The sequence below is a fragment of the Camelus ferus genome, chromosome 8 (assembly GCF_009834535.1).
Source record: "Camelus ferus isolate YT-003-E chromosome 8, BCGSAC_Cfer_1.0, whole genome shotgun sequence".
NCBI classification, from domain to species: domain Eukaryota; kingdom Metazoa; phylum Chordata; class Mammalia; order Artiodactyla; family Camelidae; genus Camelus; species Camelus ferus.
Window position 1 is genome coordinate 74,520,962 of NC_045703.1, and position 18,068 is coordinate 74,539,029.

Sequence of the window (18,068 nt, forward strand, 5' to 3'; positions counted from 1 at the left end):
AGGCGGAGAGGTCTGGTAGCTTGCTAAATGTCACACTGCTAGTCAATTTAAACAGTCAACATTTAAAAATCATTATCTTGCCTACGTCTAGCAACGACCAATCACAAAATGCTCTGGCTAGGTGGCCTCACCCGGAAGCCTGAAGAACTCCGCCCCGCCCCTTGTTTCCCATAAGCCGAGTTCCCAAGGAAACACAGGAAGTGACGCATACCCGCACTTCCCATGGCCGCCGCTCCAGCTTGAGCTACCTGTGGAAGCCGAGGGCGGAACTGGCGGAAGTGACATTATCAACGCGCGCCGGGAGTTCTGTAGGGTCGGGAAGGGTCGCCGTGGCGGGCGCCTGGGCCGCTTGCTGCTTCACTTCGTTTTCGCGGGCCGGTAGCGGTCTCAGTAGTGACTCCAGGTAAAACCTTTTTAGCTCCTTTCTTCTCTGAGGATTCGTACAGAAGCGACCACTGCAGAGAGGCCCTGGGGCGGCGGCGGGAGGAGGGGCGGAGTGGACGGGAGGCCGCGCGGGGAACGTTCCTCCGGCTCGTGCTGCCGCAGCTCTGGCCTGTACCGGCCGCCCATCCCGCCCGTGCGCTCCTGTGCCGTGGTTCGAAAGCGGCTTCCAGTTGTACTAGCGTGGGGTGCGGGGTGCCGGGAGGGGCCTGGTAGAGGACAGCCTCGCGCTTCCTAGACCCGGAGTCTTTATGTCCTGCCATCCGTTTCTTCTTTTCGATATTGGAAGGCAGATTCACCCTGGCCTGTGTCCACTTGTTTTGCAGCCAGCACGGGTGGTTTTATGATAAAGTTGCTCTTGAGACCTTTTAACGTTTTTCAGAGGCAGGAGACTTCAAGCACGGTAGAGTGTAGGATACAAGTATGCACCACTTTAGTATACATGCCTGTGACGGTGAGAAAGACAACGATGTATAGATGTTGACTTTAAATTCATTCAACTTCTGTAGAGGAAATTTAAACAATATGTAGACTTACTCGAAGGTTGTTTATATAATAATGAATCAAGAGTTTGCATTCTGCTTTATGAATGTCAGTAATACAGAGTTCATAAGAACAACGTTCATTTTGAAAGTTGCAGATTGTGCTGCTTAGAATAAGAAGTGAGATGAGGAAAAAGAACCCCACATACACACCACTTTATTTACAAGGCCTCCCTGTCTAGGCCCTGGACAGTGTGGTTTTCTCATTGAAAACTCTAGATAGGCTTCTCTGAAAAGACTATCCTTGACTGAGGTATGCAGACAGTAGGAGGCTGTGCAGAGTTAATTGATTCTAGTCCCTTATCAGTGATTGTCTCCGAAAGTATCGAGTTTGGTGCTTCAAGTACCAAAAGATGGGGACATTCTGCAAACAGCTCTCTTCTCTAAGGATAAGTTAGTGCAGTAATAGCTGTGCAGTTTTAATGACACAGGTGAGGAAAGTTGGTCAGTGCCATCACCGGTACTGAGAGGTGAGCTCTAAACTTTGGTAACATTTGATCTCCAGCTGGTTCCTCAGATTTCTTCTGTAGACTTAGTTTGCAAAAGCAGGTCTGGAGCCACCACTTTCGGGATGAATCTGTAGTCGTATATACGAGCAGTTTAATTCCTGCCCTTATTAACTCTTGCCTCAACTCTAGCAGCGACTCAAACCGAACTGCCAGCCTCCAGTTTTATCTCTTGGAAATCCATCCACACTCTTGCCAAAGTAGATCCTACTCCTGGCGCACTTCAAAGCCTTGTCACTGTGCTTATTGCTTGTGTAATAATGACTTAGACTCCTGATAGTGTGGCCCCACTTTGCTTGCCATCTCATCCGCTGCAGGGACACTCCATGCGGTCCTGCTGAGTTTGTTGCTTGCATACTGCATGCTCTCTCAATCTCTGTCTCTTTGTACTTGATCTTTCTTCTGCCTGAAGTGCTGATTTGTAAATTCCTACTGAGTTTGCTACACCCAAGTCAAATGGTCCTTACTTTGTGAATACACTCTTCAGAACACTTGGCAGTTACATTGTCTTCTTTTTCTGTAGTGTGTATGCATTCATTCAGGTCCACCTACTGTACGCCAGGCACTGTACTAAGTACAGGGGTTGCAAAGGCAATCATGCTGATTTCTGCACTCTAGGGGCTTAGCATAGTGCATATGTGCTATTCTAGCACTTAAGTTTTGCAGTGAATATTAGCATACACTTCAAATTGAACTTTTTGATGCCAGGGGCTATATCCTCTTCATTTTTATATTTGCATCACTTCAATTGTTAGAATAGGATAACAGTGTCAAAGAGTGTAATTTTCTTATATCTCTGACGTTTTCTGAAGCTGACTTTTCTCTTTTTTTTTTTTTTTGATGTTTTTCATTGATGAGTATGTAAGATACATAGTTTTTAGGGTCCTTTGTCCTTTCAAAGTCACTGTGAGATTCTTTCATTCATCTAACAACAATCTGAGTTCTTACTTTATACCAGTACAAGCTTGAGGTACATGTGTCTCTTTGACATGTAACTTGTAACTTTGAGACTTCTAAGTTCTGTGTGAGAATATCTATTAGATGATAATGTTTACACTAAAAGCTAATGATAACAGCTAACCTTTATCCTGTGCCTCCTGTCTGGTAACCAGATGTTGTTCTTGGTGTGTTAATCAGTCAGTCCGTCCTCACAGCAGCCCTGAGCATGTTAAGGGTCTGTCTGAAGTAAGCTGAGCAAAAGGTCTCTCAGCAGTCACTTAGTTCTTTTGTCTAAAAGGAATTTTAAATGTGTAGCCAGTAAAGAGATAACTTAAGGAAAACCAGATGTGGGCACAGTTTGTATTTATGTGTGCTGAAGAGGTAGAGTTATTACATATATAAAAACATGATGTTTTATTTTTTATGGATGTCTAGCTTCTATTCCAGTGTTTCATTAAAAGTAGTAGCTCAATAAATGATCACACTGAAATGTATTGGATCCAATTCAGTATTTATTAAACTTAATGCCCAAGACATTGTGGAGGATATAAAGCTCAACGGAAAATTTAAAAAGTTGAACTTAGCCTAATAGCATTGTGTGCACAGTGCTTAATGTATATTTCTACTCAGATACGACAGTTCCTATAGTAATTCATTTTCCCTGGGTGTTTTTCCCAAAAGTTTTTAATGCTTATTATGTACCTTAATTTTAACATTATAAGAATATTTAAACACATAACAAAACAATTTTTGTTCTGTTAGCAATTTTGCATGCAGTCACTGGAAACATAAAGGAGTAAGATTTCAGCTTTATGAGGTAAAAAAGAAATGCGTTTCAAAATGGCTTCATTGTTCGTTTTTTGTATAACCATGACACTGGCTTATAAGACTGTACAGCTTACCTGTGTTGTTGCATTAAACCTCAGACTCTTTTCAAAGCAGCGTTGCTGTTTCTTGGTGTGCATGAAGATCACCCAGAGAGGTGAGGACGTCGCTGAGAAGAGTGTGCTGGGGTGCTCTAGGAAAAGACTGAATGCTGAGGTGGTTTCCAGTCCAGAGGTTTTGGATTTGCCAAGAGGAAAGTGAACACCATGGATCAGAACAACAGCCTCCCACCTTACGCTCAGGGCTTGGCCTCCCCTCAGGTACGCAGCTGGAGGTGGGGTGCAGGCAGGGCAGAGCCTGAGTTGTTAGACACTGTGTAAAAGGGAAGGAAGGGAACTGAACAATCTCTTGGTTGAAAATGGGTTTGGATTTTCTTTAAGCCTCCCTTATTTTGTTGAGAAGTTCTGTTAAGCTTTGAATAGGCACAGTAGTGTTTAACTTGGGGAGTTTATGTAAAAGCTAAAATGTGTATTTGTCTATGAAACCTAATCTTTTGATAAACACTTATGAAAGTGGTCCAAGTGATTATAGGGTATTTGATTTTGAGAGTAACTCTAGCCAAGTTATTTTCTATTTTTATCTTTTCCTTTTTATGTTTAAAGTTCCAGATAACATGTCTGTTTTTTAATTTTTTAAATAACTTCTGTTGGGATATAATTTACATGCTTAAATAAGAACACTCATTTTAAGTGTATGTTTTGATAATTGTGTATACCTGTGTCAGTCATGGAATATTTCATTTACCCAAAAAATCCTCTCCTGCCCCTGTGCTGTCACGCCCCTAGCCTCATGCAACTACTTACCTGCTTTCCAGAGTTAGAGAAGGCTTTGCCTTGTCTAGATCAGCATGCAAGTAGAATCATGGCAGTATATGATGTTTGTGTGTCTGTCTTCTTTTCCTAACGTCATATTTGTATATCAGCAAATTCCTTTGTATTGCCAAGTAGCACTCTGTTGTTTGGAGGTACCACAGCTTGTCCATTCTACATTAGGGGTGTCTCCTGGTTGGGGCCATTATGAATAAAGGTGCTGTATATTTGTGTATAGTGTTCATGTCTACTATGTTTTTATTTCTCTTGGATAAATACGAGTGGGATTGCTAAGTCACTATGTGAGTGTATGTTTAATGTTATAAGAAAGTGCCAGGCATACCCTAAAGTTGCACTAGCAGTGTAAAGAAAGTGAAATGAAAGTTCTAGTTGTTCCGCATCCTCACCAACACTTGGGTTTTTTTTTTTTTTATATTAGCCATTCATTCTAGTGGTTGCCTAGGAGTATCTCTTTGTGGTTTTAATTTGCATTTTCCTGTTGACTTATGATCTTGAGCATCTTGTCGAGTGCTTATTAGCCGTTTATATATCTTCATTTGAAAAAATGACCTTCACATCTTTTGCCCATTCTTTATTGGTCTGTTTGTTCATCTTTTATTGAATTTTTTTTTTTCTTAGAGAAAATCATGGATTTATTGCTTTGGGAGAAGAGGGTGTAGAAAGGACATACAAGATGCCAAAATTTTTTTAATAATAAGTTCTGCAGAGTTTTTTTCTTTTTTCTCTTTTACTTTTTTTAATTGAAGTATAGTCAGTTTACAATGTTGTGTCAATTTCTGGTGCATAGCACAATGCTTCAGTCATACATGAATATACACATACTCGTTTTCATATTCTTTTTCACCGTAAGTTACTACAAGATATTGAATATAGTTCCCTGTGCTAAACAATATAAACTTATATTTAACTATTTTATATATATCATGATCGTTCTTTATATATTCTAGATACAAGTTCTTTCTCTGACATACTGTATGCTAGATGTTTTCTACTAGTCTGTGGCTTAATTTTTAATTTTCTTAATGGTATCTTTCAAAGAGTAGGAATTATTAATTTTTCTGAACTTTGTTTGTCAGGTTTACTTTATGGTTAATGCATTTGTATCCTGTCTAAAAAGTCTTTGCCTACCCAAAACCTTAAGGATTTTCTTCTAATAGTTTTAGCTTTTGTATGTCTGTGGTCCACTTTTATATATGACATAAAGAAATGCAGACCTTCCAAAACTTTAGTCTTAGCCCTTTTAGGGTAGTGTAAGCTGATTTTTTTTCTAGCCAGTATTTTTATAGAAATAAGTAATAGGCGCAATAGAATAATTCCTGTGCTGTTAGGACTATTGTATAAATTTGGTCCTTCTGTATTTTTTCTGCCAATATGTTGGTGAAACAATTTAACAGAAATATCTTAGACATTTTTAGTTTATATTTTCTTCTAAATAAAGTGGTGGAAGTCAGAAAGGACTGTGGCACTCTTTTGGAGTTTTACACCCATTTGAGAATATATTGAAAACTATGGATTTCTCTGTAGAAACGCTGGGTAAATTTTAAGAGGTTCAGACAGCCTGTCACAAGCTCTGCAGGCTCCATGGGCTGCATGAGTTCTGGTGTTGTGGGAAGGCTCGGCACTGGGGCTCAGGGGAGCTTGGCTGTGGTCCCGTCTCACCTCTGACATCTGTGGCCTTGGGCAAAACCCTTAACTTCTGTTGGTGTCAGTTTTCTTCTCCTTAATGTGGGAAGAACAGCATCTGTTTTGCCTTTTCTAAAGGGCTGCTGTGAGACTCAGATAAATTAATAAATGTAATAATGTCTGGAAAAATTCAGAAACAGTGTATTAAAGTGAATGGATAGCATTCTGATAGACGCATTGGGTTTTATTGATGTGCACTGTGGGAGAGCAAACGACCGACCTTTTTGAGCAGTGTTCTGATGTTTTTTATTCAGTAGTGTTCTAGCACTTGTCAGCATTTTCTCTGTACCGCCGTCATGTTACACGCTTTAATTGGCCGGTTCTGGGGTAACCGTACACTTTATCATCGACACTAGGACAGAGGCTTTGAGAGTGAAGTGGATACTAGTTCAGATGGTGTGTGGTCACTCCAGTTATGTCCTTTATTCTCTCTAGGGGTCTTTGTGCATTGTTGTCCTCTGGATACGTCTGAAGGGTTAAGCAGCTTCCTCAGGTTCTCACGTTATAAGTATAATCCAGAGTTGGATTTCAGGTCTACTTCCAGATCCTGAGCTCTTACCTACTATGTTACTGGTGTGTTTAAAAGCAGCAAGTCCCTCCCTCTTCATGCTTGGTAACCCCGTTTATGCTCGGACGGTGCCTGTCTATGCATCTCACCTGCTCATCTACGAGGGAGGTCCTGCAAACGCTCAGCCCCAGTCAGCCTAACCCTCTTCTCTCCTGACTTTCCACAGGGTGCTATGACTCCTGGGATTCCTATCTTTAGTCCAATGATGCCTTATGGCACAGGACTGACTCCGCAGCCTATTCAGAACACCAACAGCCTGTCCATCTTGGAGGAGCAGCAGCGGCAGCAGCAGCAGCAGCAGCAGCAGCAGCAGCAGCAGCAGCAGCAGCAGCAGCAGGCGGTGGCCACCGTCCAGCAGTCGCCATCCCAGCAGGCAGCGCAGGGGGCCTCCGGCCAGACCCCACAGCTCTTCCACTCACAGACTCTTACGACGGCACCCTTGCCGGGCACCACGCCCCTGTATCCCTCCCCTATGACGCCCATGACCCCCATCACCCCTGCCACGCCAGCCTCGGAGAGCTCTGGGATCGTGCCGCAGCTGCAGTGAGTACTTGAGTCGTGTCCTTTTCCCCTGCCCTGCACATGTCCCTTGGAGCTGCACCGCTGTCTTTGTTTTCAGATGGATTGGTTTATCTCAGTGTGTGTCACTAATGGTGATCATGTGTCTCACTTGGGAAAGGGAAGCAGAGCTATCTTAGTGAGTCAGTGCCCTTAGTAAAAGGCTCTCATAACATCTTCAGAAATTTAGTAGCTTGTGTTTATACATTTGGGCCAATGAAGTCCAACTTGGATTTCATTGTTGTTATTATAGACATTTCTCTGTAGTTGGCTTACCAAATCAAGCCTTATGTAGCCTCCTTCCCTTGTGATATTTTAAGTCTTTGGAAAGATTAATTACTTAGTCACAGAATTTCTCTCTCATAGTGGTCCTTGTCTTTCTCCATTGGTTGTTATAAGCACTGCATGTAAATCCTTCCCACAAGCTGGGGATGGCTGTTCTTTCCTAACTGGATTTTTCTGCCTAGTTGCAGTGGGTGCTGTATGTAACAGAGTTGGGGGTGGGAAGTGGGGGGATGGAATTTGTCCTTCCTGAAAAACAGGCAGATACTCTCATATATCTGTCAATGAGAAGTACGTAGCTTTTGCCTTTAGGAACCTTATGGCCAAATGGAAGGAGTATTTGCAACAGCTGCATTACCCAGTTTTCTTATAAGCCATTTCTAATCAGTTTTAGAACTAAGTAATGTTTAATCATGGAACCTGACTGTTATCCAGGGACCTAAATCTTGCCTTGGGTGTTTGATCTGACACAGTTTGAAAAACAAAATAATTTTGCTCTTAATGATTTAGAAAGATAAGCACTTGTTAGTTTATCTTTATAAATACCATACTCTATTGCTTTGCACACTTACCTGGCTCCCACGAGCATTTAAGTTTGTACCTCTCGTTTAAATCATAAAAATGTAACCAGTTCAGATGCGGCGTTTGTTTCTTACCAGCACCTTATATTTCTGGTATTTCACAAAGTGTCCCAGAAAATTTGTAAAATTGTGGAAATTAAATAACATACTTTTAAAGAGTCAGTGGATCAAAGATCACAAGAGCAGTTAGAAAATAACTTAGAGACAAATGAAAATGAAAATATAACATGCCAGAACATATAGGATGCAGTGAATGTGGTGCTAAGGGTGAAATTTATAACTAAAAATGTTCACATTAAAAAAATAAGAAATATTTCAAACCAATAACTTAACATTACAACTTAGGGAACTAGAAAAAGAACAAACTAAACCGAAAGCTAGCAGAATGAAGGGAATAATGAAGATTAGAGCAGAGAAATGAAACAGAAAAGAAAAACAGTTGATTAAATCAATGAAACAAAAAGTTCTCTGGAAAAAATCAAAACTTCTAGTTAGTGGACCAACAGAAACAGTGAAGACTCAAATGACTGAAATCAAATGAAAGTGGGACTGTTACTACCGATTGTGCAGAAATAAGAAAGATTATAAGAGAGTATACTATGAATTTGTGTCTATAAAACTGACTGGAAGGAAATCGACGGTGTAGAAATGAAAACACTGAATTGATCATCCTAATTGGCATTACAGTTGTGTATTAAAGAAGACACCCAACCTCTTTTCACCAAGTTGTGAATCATTAAGTTTTCAAAGGTATTGCATTTGACGGTGTAAGAAAACCAGAGATAGCCATGAGCTAGCTGGATGGAGATGTATTTGCAATCTGGGGTCAGTATTCACAGGACAGTGATGGTACAACTTATTTATAAATTATTCATAAAATTATATAAGAATACTGAAAAATGAAAGGGGTTCATGGACCCAGAAAATAAATGGTGATGTCTTTTTTTTCTTGATTTACTGAAGGTTAATCAGAAGAAAAAGCAGGTTTTCTTCCTTTGTCAAACATAATTGAATTCTTGTTTCAAAAGATACTTTGAGAGAAGTGAGAAAATCGCACCTTCGTACTTTATTTAAAAGAAGTGATTTTGAGGATTAGGGGGAATGGTGGTGGCACTGTTTCAGAGCTCATGGGTGAGCTGACTCAGTAGAGGAGAAAGGTTAGGCTTGCTTGGCTCTGGAGATAGGCAGACTCAAATCCCAACTCTGCCTACCACCTAGGGACCACGTGTATTCGGAGCAAGTTACATAACACCTCGCCCCACCCACCCCCACCGCCTTTTAAGCTTCAGCTTCTTCATCAGAAGTTAATAGTTATTACTTCATAGTGCACTGTAAGTGTTAAGTGGGATAATCTATGTAAAATGTTTGCCATGGTGTGTGGTACTTGTTAAACATTTAATAGATGTCAGCATTTTTTAAAGTTTTAATTTAAAAAATTAAATTAGTTTAAATTAGTTCTAGTGAAAGAATCCAATTTCTAGGTAATCATCTAATACTGATAGTTAAAGAAATAATGTTTTCTTTTCACATTTCTTGCAGAAATATCGTATCCACAGTGAATCTTGGTTGTAAACTTGACCTAAAGACCATTGCACTCCGTGCCCGAAATGCTGAATACAATCCGAAGGTCAGAGCAAATTTAATGTATTCAAACTAAAATAATGCAAGGTTTTTCTTCTAAAGGTCTCTCGATCAAAAAGAATGTGTCATGTTTAAGTTTGTCACCAACAAAACAAGAATTTAAAGTGAAATGTGTATCATTTTTGTTGAGTAGCTGCTGAGTGAGAGACTCTGGGAATGCAGCCTTCTGCAAGATGCAGTTTTATATCCCGTGTGATGGGGGCCATGTGGAGTTAGAGGACAATGCATAGCATGAGCCTACTTATGTGTTGAAAACCGTGTAGAATAGAACGCCACGCTACCTGGATTTTACTTCAGAACAATCCAGTTGGAGTACTGGGGAGGGGGGCACATGGATGAAACAAGATCAGCCACGAGTTAATAATTATTAAAGTTGGATGATAAGTACAAGGAAATTTATTATAATATTTTTTCTACCTTTAACTGTCGCATTTTTTTTAATAATAAAAAGATTAGGGGAAAAATAACTATAAGTTTTCTACCTTTAAGATAGCAGCCTAATGCATATTAAGGCTTTAGTCCCTGCACTAGTAGAAAAGCTGTTTTTAAAAAACTAGTAAACGTTTGCATTCAGAAATGAGTGGACCTTTTTAGAGGGCTGGGCAGAAGCCAGGCATCTGAGTCTGGAAGATGATGGGGTTGAAGGGCCCTGCAGAGGACAGCTCCCTCCAAGTGCGAGCACCTATCAGCAAGTAACTCAAAGGAATGCTGTTTACTTTAATGTCATCTTGAAACAATACCATGTATCAGCACCTGAGCGCCCAGATACTGGATCACGGAGAAGGGCAAACGAATAAGAATAATCTTAAGTGTTATAAGAAGTATGTGGAACTCACTTCATGCCCAGATTTTTGTTTGCTTATGCCTCACCAGAAGAATTAACTCATAAGGATCAGCTTGATCAATTTTAGGAACAAAGTATTTTCTCTTAATTGAGTGATAAATTGTTCTGCTCTCCTTCCCCTACCCCCTACCCCCAAAATATTTACCAAGTGTTAAAAGATGTATTAGTGGTTGTACAGGCACCCCTTGGCTGGCCAGTGCATCGTGAGAACGGTTCTATGTTCTGGCTCTGGTTTAGCCAGTGGATTTATGAGAGTTCATTGGGTGAGTTGTTTCATTTGTTCCTTGAGCCACAATTCGGGTCACGTATTTTAGTTCAAGAAGTCTAATCGAGGACACAAATCTAGTACAAACAGTGAAATCATGTTCTTGTACCTCTTTTGATAAGTGACTCTTGGCATCTTAATAAGATGTAGTACCTGAGGTTTTTGTTTCGAATGCTTGGAAAAGCCAGATAAAATTATCGGTTGACCAAACGGCAAGAAAGGATTAATACTAAGGAAAAGAAGGGAGAGAAAGAAGAGGCAGTAAATAATAAAACTTAAGTCCTTTGTCCTGTCCTGGGTCTTGGTTTAGAGGTCTTGGAAGGAAGATGTATTTTCAGGGGTCATCACCTTTTAGTAGATTTGGGGTCAGTCTTCAGGCAGGATCTATCCAGTTGGATTCTAAGTACATGCAAACTGGGGAAGGTATCCATTCATCTGTATCCTGATGCCTGAAAACAGTATTTTAGTTAGGAGAGTCTCAAACGCTTCCTTCTAGGCAGTTTGAAGGCTCACCTCCATTGGTGTCTTTTCCATCTTACTGTCTGCTGCCTGTATATCATGTCCAGACATGTGGGTGGTGATTGCTTTGAAAATGTAGCTTACCCTGTTGGGCATATGACAGTGTACATTGGTTGGATGGTACTAGACGAGGTCAGTATATAAGAAGGTGGGGGCTATTGGGGGGAGCCAGGCCAATCCTTATAGGTTTTTCAGAAACAGTTTTGTAGGGTAAGAATTTGTGGGATTTGGAGTTCATCGATGCTAAAACTTTAGGCCAAGGAAAATAAAACTATTTTTGGAAACTTGGCCTTTTAACAAAACGAAGTTTCAATCAACAGAAAAACAACTTACATACTATTATTAGGCATATCTAAGCTCTTTGATTTGGGCGCTGAATGAAAGCTAAGTGGAGCCCAGAACCCTGCCACCCATTTCAGTTTCTCTGCCTTGTAATAACTGAAGACATGAAGCCCCTTAACCTTCTCAAGTAAAGTATCCCCACCAATATTTCTGTAAAGTTTGAGTCAATGTATATATTTGTCTCTGTCTTTTTTTTTTTTTTTTTTTTGGTGGTGGTTGCTTTTTGTTGTAACTGTGTGCACTTGCATACATATTAGTATTTGAAGATGACTTAGAGTGACCGAGCCACTTTGAGATATTTAAATAAAGTGAAGAGAAAAGATGATGACTAAGTTTCTGCTACCCACTCGGTCTGAAAAAAAGTTTATCTTTGTAGTGTTAGAGGTGGCTAAACCTAGTAAGGAGCTGCTGTCTACATGAGTTAGAGGAGCCACTTTCCTTAGAATGGGCTGTACTCTTAAAACTTGATATTTCCTTCAAATGTTTGATTTCCTCTAGTGAATCATTAATTTATTTTAATGTTTTAATTGGAAATAACCAAAGAAGAAAGAAAATTCTTTTATTTTCATAATGACAGAAACCCAAAAGTTTATCAACTAGTAATATTTACTCATGAACCGCTAATAAGATGGCTCTCTTAGTAGGATGAGCTGTTGGTAACAGAATGTTTTATAGCTCTAGTTAGAAGTTATACTGTATCAACATAAAAGTACACCTTGATCATTTCAAATATATGCAGCATTATTTATTGACCATTAGGGTTTATCATTGGAGCAAAATATCAGTGAGAATGAGGCAGGTTTAGATTCATTTTGGTAATCAAGAGATCTTTGTTTACTTTTTCTTAAAGAAAGGAAGTAAAGATGAGTCTGGAGTGGGATTTAATAGTTACGTGGTAAACAGACCAAAGATACAGGTAGAGAGAGGAAAATGAAAATGAGTTTCTAAAACTCTAAAACATAACCTTGTCTTTTATGTGCAAGTTAGAAAGGTTTAGCCTAGGTATAAATACCCAAAGTTAGAGTTGCTCTAATAAATGGCTAAGAAAGAAAATGGCTCATTTAGCTTTTGAGACTTTTTGGTCAGCTTGGTGAAGTAATTAAAATATAGAGAACATCGAATATTCCTAATTATTTTAGAATCCCTTCTTTTTTACAGTGAGAGAATAAACTTTTATGGTTACTCAGTGGCCATTTAGGAAACCACAAAGATTTGGTATAAAAACAGTTCTATTATTTTGAATTTAGAGTGAGAATTTAAGAAAGACTTGTCAGAACTATTGAAATTTTTCATTATTTAAGCATTTTACCTTTGACTTTAAAATATAATATCAGTATATTGTAAGAGTGTGTACATCATGGTGAATTCATGATATTAATAAGCAGTTTCCTTAATAAGGAAATATTTTGTATTAATTTTTGTACCTGGTATAATGTCAACCATTCATATTAGTTATTACCTTTAGCCAAAACAGTCCAATACTGTTTCCTCCAAACACAAGGAAAACTAGAAGGCAGATAACCAAGAAATACATAGCTCTCCGTCCTTCAGTGCACATTCACGTTCCTTTTATAGTTGTTCACAGTGGCATAATCCTTTCACCAATTAATAGAGTGGTCATTATGTAACGTGAACATGAGAGTAAATGGCAAATAAAATCTGTTGGCCAATGGTTTTACCTTTTTCTTAAGAAATTACCTAAATATTAAATTTCATTTAAGTGTTTGTCTAAAATTCCAAGGTAACTAAGGTCTGGAAGTCACCATTTAACCACCATGGCAAGTCCATATGAGTGTAGCATTATAAGAATTAATCTTTTGTCTATCATAATTTTATTAAGTTGAATATATTATTTTACAGTTTTATAGTCTCTAATGAAATATCAGTTATCCAACCAATCAAACTGATAGAGGGAGTTTAGGAAATGCAAAATAATTAGGCATTTCCTGGGACTTGTATAAACTAGAATGTCATGGTAGCATTTTTACGTGGTGGTAAAATCGGAGGGAAGACATGCAGCAGTTATTTTTCCCTCTATGCCAACTTTATTGAGCATTTGTATCATTACTAGATGTTGAATTTTGTCACAAAAAGCATTTTTTAAACAAATTGTTACAGCAATCTATTTTGTCAGAGTCATCATGGTTAGAAATATTATATGCTCTTATCATATGTAATTAAATATCAAATATTAAAATTTTAGAGTTATTTGAAAGTAATTTTTTGCTTTATATCACATAACCTAGAGCTGAGGCCATTGCATTTATATAAATGCCAATACATTAATACTATTGCTAAAGGCCTGTTGAAAGCAGGTCACTTCACTATGCGTTGATGTGCTTGTAATCTGATTTGTTCATTCCTTCTGGAAGTGGGAAAGGTTTATTGGTTGATTTGCCTAAAAAGTCATTAATGAAACAAAAACCTAAAGGAGAAATTTTTTGCAAATATCACTTTGCTCCACTTGCTGGCACATGTGGCGGAATACACAAGATCTCGGTCTGGCTGCCTCAGTAGTCAGTTCACTTGTGTGCTCCCTGTGCGAATGCACACGTGCCACGTGGCGGTGTGAGGGAGTCCTGTGTAGAAGCAGTCAGAAGCCTTGATAACTGTGCGAGTCCCAGGTCCTCCTTCCTACCTGGTGCTCTCTGTCCATGTCTAGTTCTCCTACAGGAAGTCAGCAGGCTGGCATGGCCTCATTAAGGCTGTCTCTGACTGTTTCAGCGGTTTGCTGCTGTAATCATGAGAATACGAGAGCCCCGGACCACGGCGCTGATATTCAGTTCTGGCAAGATGGTGTGCACGGGAGCCAAGAGGTGGGTTCAGCGGAGTTCACCGTCCTGGTCTGTATGTATGTTATGAAAGAAATGGCTGTGTCTCGTGGTTTTTAGGTGTTAGGCTGATACTTTAATAAACTGTTATTACTGCTTTCTTGTTAAAATGGTTGATTCTCATCACTTGAGACAGTAGTGATTTCATTTTCTTAAAATCGGGCATGAGTTCAGGATGTGTGTTACCATCTTTTTCTCATACAGTTCAGCATGTATGTGCACTTGACTTTTGTCACTCCCGACCCTGTACTTGAGGGCCTCCTGTTGGTGAAGTCACTGTCGCTTTCCTCCTGCTTTTGTTACATAAGCCCTGTCCTGCTAAGTCACTGCTCAGTCATGGTTTTATCCAACAGATGGGTTATAGGAGTGGATAAAGGAAGACTTGGCATAAAAGAGAAATTAGTGTGTGCATTCTTCAAGTATAAATCTCATCAGTATTTTCCTGTTAAAGTAAAGCTTGTGAGCTTTCATCTCAGTAGAAGTTTGTGGGCTGAAATACAACAGTATTGATGGTGGTGGTGATGCTGTGCTTCACGTCTGTGACATCTTGGGCTCAGCGATGATGTGGTGAACTGAAAAGTTTCATTTTAATCAAGGACATGGGAATACTTTATAAATAAAACTGTTAATGTTTATTGATCTTTACTGGAAGGGGGTGACTAGTTGACACTTATTTTAAATAACTTTCCTAATTTGGACTTTTTATTAAGTTATTCGCCTAAAAATTATTTTAGCTGCCTTTGAGTATGCATATCTTACTTGTTCTTTCCCTAGTGAAGAACAGTCCAGACTAGCAGCAAGAAAATATGCCAGAGTTGTCCAGAAGTTGGGTTTTCCAGCCAAGTTCTTAGACTTCAAGATTCAGAACATGGTGGGGAGCTGTGATGTCAAATTCCCTATTAGGTTAGAAGGCCTTGTGCTCACCCACCAACAGTTCAGTAGGTAAGTCTGAAATGGATTGTGATTGCTTTTGGCAGGCAGTAATTTATAATCTACTTAAACACTGCTCATGATAAAACACATGCAAAGTAATTAGTTTCTAAGAACAAATGATACACTTATAGGTGCATTTATTATGGACGCTTCTTCCTGGCATCTTTGGTAATACCTACTATTCTTACCAGCCTCCTACTTCCCATTTCACCTGATGATGCCCAAAACCCCCCTTTACTGGGGTGAGTTGATTCTCCTTCTGTAATTTTCATCATTCTGTTGCTCAATAAATACATCTTAAATGCATGAATTAAATCCACAGCTTCTTGTATCACTTTTTCCCCCAGTTGTTTGAGTCTTCTGTTCTAGTCAAGACTATATCAAATCAACTAGCAAAGTGTAAAGCTGATATGAATATTCTTCCCATTGACTTTCCCTGCTCTTCCTGGTGAAGATTTACGAGGCAGGTGGCCTGCCCTCCTCTCCAGCCTCTCTGCCTGCAGCACCCCAGCTTCTCGTGCCCTTCCTGCACCAGGGCCCTTGCACACCTGCTTTTATACCTGGCACACTCTGGTTTCACTTTTCACCTTGGGAAACTCCCACTGGCATTTCAGATACCCACCCAAGCTTCTCTTCCTTGGGGAAGCTTGTGTCGAATTTTCCACTAGGCTAAACACACTCACATATCCTGACTGTTTTCAGTCTAACTAACAAAATGAGAGTACTCGAGTAGAATAAAACATACCAATAGTGCATTTCATCAGACAACAAAGTTAGGGAAAGGTCCATTCTCCAACCAGTTTTTTTTCTATCACTTTGGTTAAATTGCCTGACCAAAGTTAACAGGTAGAGGATATTTCAGTTTAAGGGATGAGATGTGAATGATTAGAAGGTAAACTGTGTGACTATCTTAGAAAGAAACAATTATTGGGCTCTTATAAGTCGATATACTTAAACTTGGCCAGAATGAAACTTGATAACTGTCAGAGAACAAGAATTCATTTTTAAAGCTGTTAGCCTTATGTCCAGAAATTCAGATTATTAGAAATAGAGTTAGTTGGTCTTCAGGTGCCAATACATGTCAGCCTTGTTGGCCTCAGGTACTCTCTCCTGTGGTGCTACTTGAAGAATTGGGCTTCACCTCCTGATTAGTTTGCTGTTTACTCAGTATTTTCCCTTGTTCAGGTCCTCAGTTTTTTAATAAAGGCATGAGCAATTGTTAATTTCTAAACTGTTTTTGCCGTTTTCCTTCTAGTTATGAGCCAGAGTTATTTCCTGGTTTAATCTACAGGATGATCAAACCGAGAATCGTTCTCCTTATTTTTGTTTCTGGAAAAGTCGTATTAACAGGTAAGTTGTAACAGGAAGTAGTGTCTGAAGTTTTGAAAGTTTCAAAAGTGTCATTTTCTCAGCACTAAGAAATAATGTCACAATGTTGGGCAGTCGGCTAGTGACTTGTGAGAAGCTTTGCCTCCTTTTTCCTCTTCCCCCACCCTAACTCTGATGGGAGGTAGACCCTACAGAGGAGATGAGCACAGGAAAGTCCAGCCACAGCCTGCAGGTCCTGCAGCTGAAGCACGGCCTTTGGGGAGGGGGGGGGAATGTGAGCATTACGTTGCCTGACAGATGGCATCTTAAGTTGAATGCCCTTGTCTAAGACTGTGGGATTCATCAGCATTACCACTGCGAGACAACAGAGGAAGGCTCAGAAGAGCTTGGTTGTAGGCAGTAATTGGGAGAATAAGATCCAGCCATTCTCACTGCTCTCCTGCTCGGTCTGACCTGCAGGAAGCCAGTCAGGGGGGCAAGGTGCAGACAAGGAGTCGCCTGGGCCTTGCTTTTGTAGTTTTTTAAAAAGCCAGTTTAAGAAAACTCTGCTTTAAAAACAAAAATAGGATTGTGGTAAGGAATTCCATCATGAATGTTTTAATGCCTGCATCTTTTAGTCTTGCTGGGTGTGGAAAGAATTGTGCTTGTGGTTTTGTTTTGTCAAAAAATGCCATTTCAGACTCGACTCCAACTTGTTTTCATAGGTGCTAAAGTCAGAGCGGAAATCTATGAAGCGTTTGAGAACATTTACCCTATTCTAAAGGGTTTCAGGAAGACGACGTAATGCCTGTTGTGTACTCCTGCCCCCCTCCCCAACTTGTTTTTTCTTAAAACAAATCAGTTTGGTACATTTAAATAGTGGCGTTGTGGGCAGCGACATGGTGAGGATGATGCTGCGTTGAGGGCTGCGGCACTAGGTGAGGCTCTTCTGCCGTGTACCCCGCAGGGATGCCAGGACGCACAGAGAACACCGAAGCGTTGCTGTAAGTTGCTCGTACTGTGCTGCTATCTGGGCAGCGCTGCCCATTTATTTATACTTAGATTGTATACTTACTGCTGTTGACAAGTTGGTTTAAGGGACAAAACTTTAAGTGTTAAAGCCTCCTCAACAATTGATTGGACTATTTTATTTTGTTTAATTTCTTCCCCATAAACCACAGTTTTTATATTTCTACCAGAAAAGTAAATATCTTTTTTAGAAGTGTTGTTTTCTAATTTGTAACTCCTCGGGGTTATTTTTGTGCCAGACACATTCCGCCTTTTCAGTATTGCAGGACAGAGTAGAACTGTATTAATGCAGACAAATGGCTGTACATATTTTTCTTCCTTCAGAGTACTCTGTACAATAAATGCTGTTTATAAAAGTGTTAGATTGATGTTATAAATGAAACCTTGTAAGATTCACGTGATCATACTGTTAAAGTTGTATTTTAGATATAACGCCTGCAGCCGTTTCAGTGTTTGCTTGCTTGCTTGTTGTTTGTTTCAATCAACATTTCATTGTTGTTGCAATGAAAATGGATGAACTGCCTGAAAATTTAAAGTTGCT

At 39.6% G+C, this 18,068-nt stretch overlaps 1 protein-coding gene across 3 annotated transcripts; it reads left to right on the forward strand.

Moving 5' to 3' along the window:
- Positions 1 to 96: 96 nt before the first annotated feature.
- Positions 97 to 17,956, forward strand: TBP (TATA-box binding protein). Of its 3 annotated transcripts, none has more exons than XM_014567379.2 (8): positions 97 to 403; positions 3,355 to 3,573; positions 6,561 to 6,937; positions 9,355 to 9,442; positions 14,151 to 14,242; positions 15,032 to 15,199; positions 16,446 to 16,540; positions 17,224 to 17,956. In XM_014567379.2, exons 2-8 carry the CDS (start codon positions 3,520 to 3,522, stop codon positions 17,301 to 17,303), a joined length of 954 nt encoding a protein of 317 aa, XP_014422865.2. In that variant the 5' UTR covers positions 97 to 403; positions 3,355 to 3,519; the 3' UTR covers positions 17,304 to 17,956. The 3 variants fall into 3 exon arrangements, with proteins under 3 accessions (XP_014422865.2, XP_032341303.1, XP_006194408.2); XM_032485412.1 differs by having other exon boundaries at positions 3,368 to 3,573; XM_006194346.3 differs by having other exon boundaries at positions 3,371 to 3,573.
- Positions 17,957 to 18,068: the final 112 nt, after the last annotated feature.